This window comes from Coturnix japonica, chromosome 1, assembly GCF_054131305.1.
Source record: "Coturnix japonica strain WE chromosome 1, WE-NBRP24, whole genome shotgun sequence".
In the NCBI taxonomy this organism is placed as follows: Eukaryota; Metazoa; Chordata; class Aves; order Galliformes; family Phasianidae; genus Coturnix; species Coturnix japonica.
This window is the reverse complement of record NC_140663.1, coordinates 105,708,343-105,723,111: the sequence shown is the minus strand read 5'-3', so window position 1 is coordinate 105,723,111 and position 14,769 is coordinate 105,708,343. Positions and strand designations below refer to the sequence as shown.

Below are 14,769 nucleotides of genomic sequence, written 5' to 3'. Positions count from 1 at the left end.
ACACGTTTGTGATCAGTAGCTTTGAATTCTATTTTCTGCCTAGGTCCTAAAGCCTCTTTACTTAAGAGATTACTAAGATCACATTTTTGGCCTGAAACCATGAGAAAAAGTCATTAATAGCTTGCAACACTCAATCTCTGAGCCCTTGGATTGGAAAACACAGTTCCACACAGTAAAGCTGTAACCCCTCTTGAAACCTCTTCATGTTCTCAGCTACAAAACTGTCACCACCATGAGCTATGCCTTTCACCAGTGATGAAGAAGAGCCTGCATGCCACACTTGTAACCGTCTGTACCAGTGCAGCTGACCTACTGTTGCTATTGCCATTGCCCACCACCTCATTGTTCTCACATCCACTGCTTGGTCTTATTCAGTGTTCCATGTGCACTGAGAAAAGAAGTCTGAGAGGGGACTTGATCCAGGTTTATAAATACCTGAGGTGTGGGAGCCATAGTGGTGAGGCTGGTCTCTTTTCAGTAGTGCGTGGGGACAGGACTAGGGGTAATGGGATGAAACTACAGCATAGGAAGTTCTGCACGAATTTGTGGAAGAACTTCTTTACAGTGAGGGTGACGGAGCACTGGAACAGGCTGCCCAGGGAGGTGGTGGAGTCTCCTTCTCTGGAGATATTCAAGACCCGCCTGGACGCCTACCTGTGTGACGTGGTGTAGGGAGCCTGCTTTGGCAGGGGGTTGGACTCGATGATCTCTAGAGGTCCCTTCCAACCCCTACAATTCTGTGATCCTGTGAATGTCAGTGGGTGACATGTTTTCCATAGGGAGGAGTTCAGTGACACATCCCTGCTTCATGTGCACTTTCACATCAGACTCATTGTGTCAGACTGTCCCTCTGCTGCCATCAGTTGCATGGCAATGACACATCATGGAATATTGGTGGGAAGCTTCAACCCCTGCTGCCGCACCATCAACATCTACCTCTGATGTCACGGGCCAGCGCCATACAGTGAGAGGCATCACTTTTAGAGCCCTCAGAAAATGCATCAGATAATATAATAAGTAACAACACATTTTAATTTCTAATTTTTTTATTGTTTAATAGAGACCAAACTTTAGATTGCAGCTGTACATTTTCCATTGTAAAACTGGTCAGTAATGAATTTATGTCAATGGAAAATGGAGCTGCAAAGAAAAAGGTTGATGAATTTTTGGCACTCTTGAAACCTATTCTCTAATTCCTGTATCAAATGGAAAGCACAGCTGTGTGTTCTTTGTGCTAGGGGCTGACCTGCAGGGGAGGAGCTCTGCAGAGAAGGACAGCAGGCTCCTTCCTTCCTTCTGAGACCCAACCACCATCCAGGAGAACATAGACAAACACTCCTGGTGCTCCCAGTCCCTTTAGCATCTTTTCATGGGATGCAAGATGCTTTTCTGGTGTTCTGCCATTTCCTCATGGCAGCCTGCTGTGGCCCTACTTAAATAACAACATGCGGATGGTGGTCTTCTTGTTTGATCACTTGTGGTGGATTCACCTTAACATCTCCGACACGTGCCACCAGAAGACAGCAAAGCTCTCTTGAGAGGTTATCTGGGCAGCAAATGGGGGCCTCAGTACATCCTGTCATGGAGTCACTAAATCACTAAGACAGTGCAAGGCAACGGCACCTGGCAGCTGCTTCCTGGCAGGGGCTCTCCCTCACCCACTGAGGTGAATCCCTGCTTCAGCACAGAACTTGTCCACCCTAGAGCTGGGCGCCTCATAAAAGCATGCTGTGTTCTGGGGCCTGCAAGGTTGCCCTGTTTGCTGTCTGGACCCCAGCCCAGGGCACGTCATTCTCTGTGGAATGTGCCATCACAGTAGGTGAAACTCCTTGGTGTGATGTCACAGTTGTTGTGGCAGCAACATCTGGGAGCCGTGGCCCAGTCTCTTGTGGGACCCGCAGGGAGAGGACCAGAGAGAGCTTTGTGTCTATCTGGAGATATCCTGCAGTGATGAAGCGGCTGAGAGCCCTTCGAGGTGAGGTCCCTCCACCTCTCCTGACACAGTGATGCTGCCTGAGCACATGTGTGTGCCATCAGTGTCTGTTTAGGATGTGCCAGCAGCACTGTTCTTGTTCTGCTGAGTGCAGCTGCCCACCATGGTTTCCCCAGTACCCCAGCAACAGGAAGGCTCTCTCCCATCTCCCTGCTGACCATACATGTACCAGTGCAGCTCACCCCACGCCATGGGGTTCCTCCCAGAGCTGCCTGGATGCTCGGCCCTGGCTCCAAGCAACACCAGCAGCTCTCCTCTTTCCTTCCAGGTCTCTTTGCCTGTGTGGGCTGCATGCCCAGATGTACACGTCGCGAGGCCAGAGGCAGGGAGGCAAGCCCTGTCCCTGCCTGTGCCGTGACTTTGCTGCTGCAGCGCCTGCAAGACCAGGAGGTGCGCTGGGGACATCCACGCATCAGTCCTTGCCATGGTCCCATGTGTGCCAGGCCCCAGAAGCTCATCGGCACAGTGATGGGTGGCAGTGGGCGGCTCCCCAGGAACAAGGGCAAAGAAAATCATGATTGATCCCTGTCCCCAGGGTGACCGAGTGCAGGTTTACTGCGACCTGGAGAGCGTCTTGTGGGAAGATGATGACGGCCGCCCGCCATGCGGAGTGGTGAACCGGCTGCTGGCAGAGGTGTCCCAGGACCTGACAGCAGCCCAGGTGAGGGGTCACTCCCAAAGGCAAAGGGAGCCGCCTGCCCACACTGGTGTTCTGCTGGCGGACGGTGGTGGCTTAGCCCTTCCAAGGGGAGGCCTCAGGCAGCCTCGTGTGCTGTGTGTCACCAGTGACTCTTTTTCAGGGCGTGACAGACAGCGTGAGGATGGCTGCCAGCAACGTCCTGGTGGCTCTGGCCCGGACACATTTCAGCTTGGTGATGGCCGAGCTCCAGGGACACCTGAAGGCAACAGGGGAGACGTCCAAGGAGTTTGTGCTCATCACCCTGAGCAAACTGTTCAGTAGCTATGGTAGAGTGCCCTCAGCCTCCTGACATCAATGATAACTGGGGAAAGGGGTCTTTTCCCTCTGTGCGTGATCTGCATTGAGCTATGGGCTGCAGGGCTGCAGCTGCTCCTCCCTCAATGCTGAGGCTCTGACCCTGGACCTCTCCTTCCTCTCTGCAGCTCCACAGTGCATCCCCTTCACGTGGCTGACGCTGGCCGGCCTGCGCAGTGTGGTGGGCCAGGTGAAGAGCGGCCGGACCCTGCGCATTGTTTGTGCTGGTGAGTGCCAGCACCAGAAGAGGGGGGCTTGGTACTGCCCTTCCATCTCACCCTGCTGCAGAGTCTCAGGGACTCCCTTTTATCTTAAGTGTTTATTTATTTATTTATTTTAATTTTTAATTTATTTTTAATTACTTATACATTTATTTTTTTGTTTTATTTTGTTTTTTTCAGTTGTGAAGCAGTGGTCTGAAGGAGTCAAGGTTTACTTGTCCTCTGGAAAGCAATGCCCCTGGCCTGCCATGGAGAAAGAGCAGATCTGTGAGAATCTTTACCAGCTCTTCTGCTCTGTGCTGAGGAACTGGCAGGACTGCAAGGAGGAAGAGGTGAGCACTGCTGCACTCCCAGCCTGGGATGGCAGTGAGAACATCCATGTTGGCTCCATCTGTGCCCAGCAGGTTGAGAGCAGAGGGGGGATGAGAAGGAGTGGGCTGGCTCTGCAAAGGGCCCCAAACTGGCTCTGTGCTCAGGGCTGGATCAGCTGCCAGGGACCAGCTGCATGTCACAGCACTGTGGCAGGGAGAGCTGGAGATGAGGGTATGGGGGAAACCTGCCTGCACTCCAAAGCGAGCCCATCTCCTGCTGGGTACAGGGATATGGGGAAGTGGAAGGGAAAAAGAAAGCCCTCTCTGTAGGAAGGTCAGACCCTCAGTCTTTGATTCTGGACCTCTGCCATCCCTCTCCAGGACAAACAGGCCGTCCTCGGGGCTGTGGCTGCCATGATGGCTGTCCTCCTGCAAGAGGAGCTGCACCAAGAGCATGTCTGGGAGCAGCTCCTCTGGCTTGTGCACCAGTATCAGGAGGTCCAAGACACCTGCAGGGGGACCAAGGTGAGATGTTGTGTAGGGCTCTGCGTGTACGAAGAGGTGGGGAGCCCTGGGAGAAAGGAAGAAGGAATAAGTGTTCAAGGGAGGTCTGAGGCTTCCTCAGCTCTTCAGTCAAGGAAGGAACAACCTGGACAGAGTCAGGAGAGAGCCAGGAGTCACTGGGGCCCATCTCCTGGGGTTGGGAGGCTTCACCACCATCACTGTAGGGCTCTGAGTGCCTGAGGAGCTCCGTGCTAACAGCCAGGGGGACCATGGCCAGTTGCATCTGATGGGGGAGAAGAGGGCTGCTGGGTGGGAAATGCCAGCAAAGGATACCCAAACAGACTCGGTTGAGAGCAGAGAGACTCTCTTAGTGCTGCTGGGAGGGGCACAAACCAGAACACTTGTGCAGGATCTTCTCCCAGCAGACAAACTATTGGGAATCAGTTTCTCTGCTCCCAAGTGGCTAGATGTGGCTTCAGCTCTTTCTTCCCCTCCTGATCTCCTGCAGAGCCTCAGTATCTTCCTGGAGGCCTTAAAGGGCGTTGAGACTGTCATCCCCAAGGACAAGTTTCTGGCCATCACCAGTGCTGTGTTCTATCAGGTGAGGGGAGACTATCCTTGCACCCACAGCAGTTTCCCTCTTGGCTAAGTCTCAGGAGGACTGTGGATCTCTGAGCTGCTCAGCTGCTCAGCCTTAGCTCCTGCATACCTATGGCTGCTCCAGAACTGTGTGTTTGCCCCTGGGGATGTTGTGGAGCAGGCTGAGTTTTGTCTGCATATCCTCTTCCTGAAAGTGCCGAGGGACACGAGAGCTGGCAGCACAGTTTCTTTTCCACCCTCAGTGCTGATGCAGTTTTCTAAACCGGATCTTGTTCCCACAGCTCTCTGATGACACCAAGCAGCGCAGCAAGGCTGACATAGAAGAGCTGACCCGCTGTGTCCTGCTGCAGGGTAAGGAGAGGAGCTTTGACAATGCTTGGTGATGCCCTGGCCAAAACCTCTCTTGCAAACCTCTAGAATGGGTGCAAGTTTCTTGCTAACACAGAGCGGGATTTTCTCCCTGTAGCTCAAATCTGCCCAGAGGAAATGGTCCTGTTTCTGCAGTCACAGCTGGGTGATGAGAGAAAGGACCGTCGTGTGGCAGCCCTGGGTGTGCTTGGTACTCTGGCTCGCTCAGATGGTCAGTATCACAGGTTGGGACTATCAGGGATCCCTTTTGCCATCTGTGTTGTGCCTCCATGCATGCTTCTGTGCATTTCTTGCAGAGCCTGTGATGACAGAGAAGCTGCCCCAGGTTGTGGAGGCTGTGCAGTGCCTGAGCAGTGACCCCAGGACCCAGGTGAGCTGATTCAGGAAAGGAAAGAGCTGTTGGGTGGTAGAGAGACCCTTTGCCTTGGGGCAGAGGCTGGTGAGGCTGTACTAGAAGGACTCAGAGCCAGAGAAGTATTCCCCCTCTCCTTTGTGTCCTCTGAGAGCCCAATGGGAAGAAGGGATGCTGCTGCCAACATGGGCAGGGCTGGGGTGTCAAGGAAGGTGCTTCAGCATCGACCACATGGTCTCAATGGCCCCTGTAGGGAGAGCAGGCAGAATGGAGTGGGCAGGTCCCTGTACCATGCATGGAAAATGCACAGCCTGGTGCTAAGGCCTGGCTTTCACCTCAGGGTCAAAGGCTTCTCCTCTGCTCTTGGTATCTCTGTGCATGCTCAAAGGGGGAAAAAAAATCAAACCTACCATTGACTCCTGGCAGGTGAGGAGGGCCGTTCTGCTTTTCATCAAGGATGTGCTCAGAGTTAATGCCTGGAGCTGCTCATCCTGGGATGTGGTGGGGCACATCTTCAGTGAGTTCAGCCGCACCACGGGGAGAAGGGTAAGGACAGTGGGCAGCATCTTCCTTTGGAAGACCCGTGCTGCTCGGAGGCTGGCACAGAAACACCAGTGGGGCCACACCTGAGCTTATGAAAGGCTCCTGAGAACTGAGAGTAAGCAGTGTTCCAACAACACTGTTGTGCAGGCAGCCGGAGACCTTTCTGCCCAGGAAGCCCAGGAAGAAGCAGATCTCCAAGAGCTGTGTATGGACGTCCTGGGGTCACTGGATGTCTCTGTGAGAGGGATCACCAAAGTAAGTCACAATCTGCACTTCTGCCACTCCTTGCCTTCACACTGTGCGTTCCTCACCCCTTCCAGCACCCCAGGACTGTCCTCCTAACGTGCTCTGAAGCACACAAGGCTCAGGGAAATTCAGAGTCTTCTTAATCTCTGAGCAGAGGCAGGAATGCTGAAATGGTCAACTTCCTCGTTCCCTACAGCTCCTGTGGCCGCAGCTGGTGCTGTATGTGGTGCCAGCCCAGTACACCGGCATGCTGATCCCAGTCTCGCGCTGTGTCCAAGCTCTGGCTGAGAGAGGGGACCTGACAGTGCGGGACATTGAAGAACTGGATCCCCATTTCCTCAACTCCATGTTTCAAGGTAGGAGCAGAAACTCCTCCAGAGAGCTCTGCTGACCTGTGTTAGCACCTAGAAGGGACAGCAGAGTTGCAAGAGGCAGAGCGCTGCCCGTCCTGGAGTCTCACTCAGCATTTCTTTCTCCCCACAGGCCCACTGCTGACTCCTCAGTCACTGCTGGCACGCCTGTTGGTGAGTAGATGCTCCAGAGGCTGATGCCATGAGCCCTGAGGAGGAAGCAGCATGGCTGAGCATGCCGGCACCTGTCTCACCCCTGGGGATGCTATTCTCTTCACGGGCTTGCAGCACCATGGGCAAAGCTGCTGGCTGCTCCTTGTCCACCAGGGCAGAGCCAAGCTGGTTCCCTCTTGGCAGAAGCTGCTGTCCTTGCTGCAAGTGACCCTGCTTCTCCTTGATCTCATACAGGTGGTTGCAGGCAGCCCTTTTGCAGGCAGTGAAATCCAAGCTGCTGCCTTGCTGCTTATGCAAAACCTCCACAGCAGGATCCACAGAGCTGTGGGGGCCACGTGGGCTGCTGAGATCCCCCTGCTGCTGCAGTGCCTTGAAGGTAAAGTGCTGGTGGGGAGGGAGGGGCGGAGGCAGGGAAGGATGGGGGGACTGAAAATGCAGCTCTGCAGTGTCGCAGAGGGGAAGCATTGCCTACAGCCCAGTGCATGCTCTGCCATTGTTCCCATTCCAGGGAGACAGTATTGAGGCCTGGGGATTTTTGTCCCTGGGGATCTGCCTGTTCCAGGACATGGATGGGCCCTTCATGTTCCCCCAAACAGCAGTCTGGGAGCAGTTCCATGCTCCTGATGAGACAGTGTCTGTGGGGAGGGACCGGTCATTGTGGAGGGGGTGCAGGTCCCAGCTTGGCAGTGCTGAGTGCCCAAGGCCAAGCATGGTTTGCAGCAGCTCTTTCATGGTTTGATCCCAAGCAAGCATCTTTTGCTTCCTGTTGCTGTGCAGGGAAAGTTGAGAGTGTTCCGGACTCTGCAGAATGGGAGAACCGTCTGCTGAAGGTACAGCATTGCTGGGAAGCATGGTGCTTGCCTGCCTCAAGGAGCCCTGCTCCCATACGAGCCAGTGAGGGAATGCTGGGGAGCGCTGGGAGAGGGGCTGTTCTTCCAGTCACCTGTACAAAGAAGGTTGTGGGGACTTAGGAATGTGGGAAGAGGCAAAGAGAAAGGGAACATTGACTTCTGTTCTCCAACAGTTCCTGAGGGCATCGTTGGAGACCATGGAAGATGACACCTGGGCCGAGGCCCTGAGCTGTGAGCTGAGCCGGTGGCTGAGCAGCTCTCCCAGCAGCTCTGGAGAAAAGGTGGGTTTCCCCTGGCTCTACCCAGCGGGGCAGCTGCAGGTACCCAACTGGGGCTGTGGCTGTTGCAGGTGCTCTGCCCACGTGGGCTGCTCACATTGCTTCCCCGGCCTGTGTCCCCCAGACAGCCTTTCCCTGCAAAATCCTCAGGGCTGGCTAAATCTCAGCCCTGCAGCTGCTCTCAGTGACTCCCAGGGAGTGTGGGTCCTTCCCATCTGGCCCTCTCCCAGTAGGTCAGGCTGCTGCCACATCTCAACTTCTTCCCTCCTATCCCTTCCCATCCCTTCTCTTCCCTTCCCATGCAGTCTTTCCTGTACAAGGCACTGGGGACAGCACTGGGAGCTTGTAAAGAAGTCCTCCATGTCCAAGAGAAGCTGTTGCAACACCTGGAGGAAGCAAACGCAGAGGAGCCATCTGAAGTCCAGGTGAGCTCCCCTTCCAACCAGCTTCTGCCAGCATCCCCAGTCTGTCCCTTGGGCTGAGAGCTTCTTCTGGCCCTGCTCCGGGCCTTTCAGTCTCCTCACTGCTGCCTCTTCCTTCAGGCGAAGACCAGCCTGGCCACTGTGGCTGGCTGTGCCAGTAGGTTCAGGCCTGCACCAAATACCCCTTGTTCTTTTGTGCAGGGAATGATCTCTCTTGTCAGCCATGCCGCTGAGAGCAACTTCCACACAGTCCTGGACACACTCACCATGTTTGCATCCAGGCTGTGCACAGGCAAGAATGAGAAGATTTCCATACTGAAGAAGGTAAAGCATTATGTTTTTCCATCTTGGCTTTCTTCTGTCTTATTTTCAAGGCAGCTCCTGCCTTTGAAACCCAAGTGCACTGGGGGCTGTAGAGCGAGTGTCTCAAGGCATTTCTCCTCTTGCAGATGGAGCTGGGCAGCACGAGAGCTCATGCCACACGCAGTGCTCTCATCCTTGCCCATGGCAGCTTAGCACTGCGAGCCTCCAAGGAACAACTGCTCAACCACCTGGAGGGAGACATTGTGGGCAACATCCTGCTGCTCTACAGCTGCAGCTGCCAGGTGAGAGGTTGGGGTTTGCCAGGGTGTCATAGAATCCACTGCAGCCCCTCCATGTGGTGGGGAGGGGGTGGGGTGCTGAAATGGGTCTTCTCTTTCAGAAGGTCCCTCAGGGAACGGTCTGTGTCCAGATGAAGATCCAAGTCCCTCCCTTAGTGTTACCCTTACATTTTCCCCTTGTAGCCCTTGGCCCTTCCTGTACTTCAAAGGATGTTTTTCTCTCTTGGGCCTCAGGACATGCAGAACAAGCTCGCGCTGGTGCAGAGCATCACCAACTTCAGCTCTGCCTTCCATGCTGTGGGTGACTCTGCCTGTTTTAACCCCTCCTTGAAGGGCAAGCTGCTGGAGATCCTGATGGTGAGTGCCTAGAGCCAGGGCTGTCTGCAGCAGAGTGGAGGCATAAAGGTCTCCGTCAGCCAGATGACTCCAGCTGGTGGGGACCTTGGGTGCTGGCAGGCAGAGGCTGGGCAGCAGTCTAGGTCCACCAGCTGTGGAGATGTTGCATCCTGCATTGCTTCTGTAGGAAATGTGGGAGTGATGGGGTTGGTGTGTGGCAGCTGTGTCTGCCTCTGGGCTGGAGAGAAGAGCTCTCATGTGCTCCTTGCACACTTTGACAGTGTCTCTCTGGTACTTGCAGGACTTGCTGAAGAAGTATTGCTTGGGTACCCCTGTATCTCCAGTGCCCTTCAAGGTGGTTCTGGCCCTGGAGCAGTTCAGGTAAGGGTGGGAGCCTCTGGGGTTACAAGGCAGGGAGGACCGGCATCTACAGGAGAGCTGGCTGAGCTGTTGTGCCCAGCAAAGCTGAGGTTCTGGGCAGGGAAAAAGGCCCTGGTGCTCCTGTCTCCTGGAAGGGAAGATTAGTCTGCTCCCTCTCAGAGCTGAAGGTGGTTCACTGCTGCCAGGGAGAAGGCGGATGCTGCTGAAACTAAAGACAGAGCTCAGCAGCACGGGCTGGGGGTGTTGGCTTTGCAGTTGTCCATTAGGAGAAACTCAGCTGTTGTCTGAACCAGCCTGGAGAGCACTGGTAAAGGACCTTTCTGCTTTCTCTTCCTGTTTTCCTCCTGTCAGCAAGCTGAAGCCCTCTTTAGGAACCAAGGACATTTGTGACATGCTGGATCTGTGCTGCAAGAACATCGTGACCCACCCTTCAACAGAGATGATGCAGAAGATCAGGAAATCACAGCAAGCAGCTCAGTACCTGCAGGTAACTTGCCATAGTTTTCCCAGTCACCTCTCAGTCAGAGCCCTTCCTCAGCACACACGACCCATGCTCTGGCAGCAGCCTTGATGCCACACCTCAGTCCCTTCTTCTGCTTTCAGCTTCAGCAAACATCATTGAAAGCTCTGGGCCGGCTCATGGGGGTTCTGCTGGAGACAGAGCCCAGCCGTGGCATCTTACAGAAAATAGTCCTTGTGAGTACATGTGGGGCAAGAGAGAAAGCATGATACCTGTGGATAGCAGGGACAGAGATCTGGGGACTGAGAGGACAATGAGAGGAGAGAAATCTTCTGCTGGCATGCCAGCTCACTGCACGCTCAGAAATGGGCAGAGAAATGGGCTCTGCAGGGGGAAAGGCAGGAGCAGCCCCTGGCAGGCCACAGCCAAGGAAAAGCTCCTGGGTTAGGAGGCAGGAGTGTCTGCAGAGAGTGGGGGCAGCAGTGCTGGTGCTCAGTGAGGGAATCTGTGTGCAAACACAGGGCAGGTCCTGAGGGAAAGTGTTGGGAAAGGAGGGACAGAGGTGGGAGAGGGAGAGGGAAAGGAAAGGATGTCCACAGTAAGACAGACGCTCTGCTCCAGATCCTGCAGATAGCAATGACCTCAGACAATGTGTGGCAGCGCAAGAGGGCCCTGCAGACCTGCTCCCAGCTGCTGGCTGCTTGTGAAAATCTTCAAGTGAGTAAAGAGCCCCACCTCGTGCCCCTGGCTCCCTCCCTGCTCAGTGCCCCTGAGCTGGAAGGTGAGCTCTGCCCAGCTGTGCATGCTGCGTCAGCCACCGCATGGGGAAGGCACAGGCAGGAGAAGCAAGGGAGAGCTGGGGCTGCCTACAACTTTTTTCCTGCCTTTTACTTCTGCAGAGAGGAGACGCCTGCAAGCACTTTGGCACCTTGGTAGGATTGCTGGCACCTCTGACATGTGACGCCATGCCCACATCCCAACAGCTGGCCGTCACCTGTCTGAGCTCCCTTCTCCGCATCCAAGGTGAGTAGAGCGGCCATGTACCATCCCTCTGCTCTCTTCCGCAGCACTACCAGAGCCCATGGGCTGGGCCAACTTTACAGGAGGGAGAGGCACCGTTTGCAGCTGCCTTCTTCCCACCCTGTCCTCTGTCTCTCCCCCATGGAAAGCGGTCCCATTTCCAGAAGCATGACTTCCCTTTTCTCCCCATGCCCTTCAGCCAAGGTGACCAATAGAGTCATCCAGACAGGAGACATCGAGAGCCTGTGTGAGGGGCTGAATGACTGCAGCACCATCTCTCAGCTCCAGACCTCGTCCAAAATTGCAAGAGTAAGTGGACCCAAAAAGGAGTGGTGGGATCTCCGTGTGTGGGCTTCTGCACATCCCTCTGCTCCCCCCAGCCTCTCACACCACTTCCAGAATGAGCTGTCACCCTGAGATCGCTTTTCTCAGTACCTAGCAGGAGGCTCTGAGCTATGTCTGGCCTTCAGGCACCCAGCGCAAGGAGCTGATTCCATGACGTGTGTGCGTGCGTGTGTGTGTATGTGAGACTGTGGCTGCTGGGAGGTAGGCTTTGCATGTAAGCAAACACCATGGCTGCAGAAGCTGAGAGAAGGCTCAACTGCCTTCCGTATGAACAGCAGGGTATTGATAGCATTGTGATGGCCACTTGAATGACCGGCAAGCCGCTGAACTAAGAATGCCCTCAAGACTGCTTTATGTTTTGAAGAGCTGCTGCAGATCAGTGATGGGATCTCTCCTGCTTCTCATTTCTGTGCAGATCGTGTGCAGAAACTTCCCCCTGGAGCACACCACAGACTTCATGATGGCCATCAAGGACACCTTCGAGAAGGCCAAAGGAATGCGTGTGCGTGCTGCTGGGAAGTGGATGATCACATTTCTGCAGATGAATGGAAAGGACATCCGGAGAGACGTAAGAGACTTTTTCTGGCTTTGCACTATGCCTTGTGCCATTTGCTTCTTGTGCTAAAGAAGCACACCCTGAATAGGGTGACTGGTGTGAAATTTAGGCTTAGGCCTTGGCAGCATGTCAAGGGAGCAGGCACTGCTCATGTGCTGAATGTCCATGGTTAGTCCCTGCAGAGTCAAGGATGCAGCAAGTCATTCTTTCTCCCCTTCTTCTTTCAGGTGCCACAGATTCTCTACATCCTGCACAGCTGCATCTTCTCCATGCAGCAGAGCATGTTCATGCCCTTCCTGTGCCAGGCAGTGGTCATCCTCGCCCGCTGTCACACTGAGGTCACCATTGACAACTTCTTCTGGCTGCTTGAGCCCACAGACAGGTACTGGCACTCCTGCCTTTGCTGCTGCTGCGGTCCCACTTGTAGCTTGCCTCTGTCAGAGGGATCCCAAGACAAAGAAGCTTTTCTTTGATCCTCTCATAGTCTGTTTGAGGTGAAAATTACTCAGACATAACTTGAGACTTTCTTTTTTCTAGCAAAACATGGAGGAGAAAAAGAGAGTTTTATCTTCAAGCATGGAAACGGTAGAAGAATAAAAGGAAAGCCGAGTTAAAAAAAATGTATTATCTAATAAACATTTTTAAATGCCTAAATGGTTGAGAAGTGAAAAGAGTATTTATTTTATACCAAATCTTCATTTTAATAGCTGCTGAAGACCATCTCCATACCATTTATACCATGCATTGGTCTGCAAGGAGAACGAACTTCCAGCAGCAGAGCTTGTGTCTGCACAGACGTGGACATTTGTACATGATGCCAAAACCCCTGCTGCGGACATGTTGTGTCTCCTGCAGAATATCTGCCAAACACATGGCTTGCCAAAACAGGTTACTTTGTTGTTCACACTCAGCTCTTCCTGTGTTTTGACTTAGACATCCAGGTCTAAGTCTTTAAAGACCTTGTCTTTATTTTCCATGTGCCTTAGTAGGGCCTTCAGGAGGATCTGCTCCATGATCTTGCCCGGAACAGAGATGAGACTGACTGGCTTGTGGTTCTCTGGATCTTCTTTTTTTCCTTTCTTGAAAATGGAGGTTATATTTCCCCTTTTTCAATCAGGGAGGTTGGTCCCTTCCAACCTCTATGATTCTGAGATTGTATGAGAAAGAAACGGTAAAAATCATGTGCTAATTGCATGGGATGGATTTGGCAGAGGCAATCCCTTTTCCAAGGAAAAGGAAGGTCTTAGCAGCAGTAGTAGGCACACAGTGCTGTCATATCAGGAGAGAGACCAGTGAGAAACTCTCATTGCCTGTGGGTGCTGGAGGCTGCTCTGTATCAGGAGAACAAGCAGCCTTAAAGCTTTTGTCATGACCCAGATAGAACTGCACGCTAATGCCAGAGGGGAACAGGAGCAGGGACAACCCCACTGTGACACAGAAGACTTGCCACAGTGTTGCGCATCACAGAGATACACAACCAGAAGGAGGGAGATGGTAAAGATGGCTGCCAGTTACCAGCTTCCGTTACAGTTGACGGTTGCTGGAATGTTCCTGAGGACTGTGGGTGACTGCAGGTGAAGGGAAATGGGGAAACACTGAAATATATTAGATCTCCCTTGCAGGGAGAGTGAGAACACTCCAATACTTCTGAACTGGAAGAGCCAACCCCCTGCCCAGACACAGCCCTGACACGCTGCAGGCAGAGCCGGGAATGATGGTGGGCCGACCCCCACAAGTAGTGGGAGTGTTCCCAGGGAGCACAAAGCATAGAAAGGGTAGACATGGAGGGGGATGCGGTCTTTCTCTCTGTTGAAGCGTTATGTTTGCTTAACACTTTTTGCTTTGCCAGTGGAACCTGTTCTCCACTCGGGCAAAAAGCTGTTACCTAGGAGACTGTGGCTGCCCTGACCAAACATGTGGATGTCCATGTCTCTGTCTGCAGGGAGTGCCTGGGCCTGGCACAAGTACCAGAGGGTAGCTGCATCGACTCGGCACGGACTCAGATGTGAACGATCCAAATCGTTTATTACAAGTTCTCACATCCCTTATATACCTTCACAGGTTGTTATTTTCTAACTTTCCCATCCGCCCTTACAACTTTCCCAAACACCTTACATGTCAACAAAGCATTCTACAAAACACTTTTCAACTGTCCATGCAGGCACATATCCAATCAGAGCTGTGAGACTCTTCTTCTCCTTGCAGAGGTGTCCTTGGTTCCCATGCTGTTTATCTTGCTCCACAGCTGCTGCTCTGAACAGCTTTTCTTGTATTCCCACAATTCCCCCTTTTTTGTTTATTGACAAGCTACTACCATACTATAAAATAATAACACTAATTATATTAATAACATAATCATTATAACTATCAAGGCCTTGATTGACAATACTCTAAAAGTGAAAAAAGAGACAAGTCAAATACAACATAACAACATTACTGTTAAACCCACTAAAAAGAAGAAACATGTTTGTACTGCAACCTAAGTTTCTGCAACCTGAAAATAAATCCATGAGGGTCCCATTGTGTTAATCTGTAACTGATCAGGAAAAGTCTTCAATTTTTATATACTCTGATATATTGATTTTTAATGACCACTAAAATTTGTGCAGTAAATGCTTTTAAGATGTTCATAACCATGCTCTACCAACTGAGTTATCCGGGCTAATAACTGATTAATGATCGCACAATTTAATGGAATAGCATGTCAAATAGAACTAATTTTAGAGGACAAATGTACTAGAGTATCACTAGGGGCATTATTACTTATTGACCCTTGAGAAACAGCAAGCCATGTTGGTGGTGGATGTGACAGGTAGTGCCAGCAGGGCGTCCCCTGCTTCAAGGTGCACATTTCCTCTCTC

General features: G+C 52.7%; 1 protein-coding gene across 1 annotated transcript; it reads left to right on the top strand.

Annotated features, from left to right (window-relative positions):
• The first annotated feature begins 1,212 nt into the window (after positions 1 to 1,212).
• Positions 1,213 to 12,518, top strand: LOC116652416 (maestro heat-like repeat-containing protein family member 2B). Its single transcript, XM_085549692.1, has 30 exons — positions 1,213 to 2,383; positions 2,529 to 2,654; positions 2,794 to 2,959; positions 3,116 to 3,214; positions 3,389 to 3,540; positions 3,901 to 4,044; positions 4,532 to 4,624; positions 4,905 to 4,974; positions 5,090 to 5,203; positions 5,289 to 5,362; positions 5,771 to 5,890; positions 6,035 to 6,142; positions 6,330 to 6,489; positions 6,617 to 6,657; positions 6,892 to 7,033; positions 7,435 to 7,487; positions 7,682 to 7,789; positions 8,092 to 8,211; positions 8,410 to 8,532; positions 8,658 to 8,813; positions 8,994 to 9,167; positions 9,448 to 9,527; positions 9,879 to 10,014; positions 10,131 to 10,223; positions 10,609 to 10,704; positions 10,887 to 11,010; positions 11,207 to 11,316; positions 11,768 to 11,920; positions 12,136 to 12,290; positions 12,446 to 12,518. Exons 1-30 carry the CDS (start codon positions 2,210 to 2,212, stop codon positions 12,495 to 12,497), a joined length of 3,516 nt encoding a protein of 1,171 aa, XP_085405818.1. The 5' UTR covers positions 1,213 to 2,209; the 3' UTR covers positions 12,498 to 12,518.
• Positions 12,519 to 14,769: the final 2,251 nt, after the last annotated feature.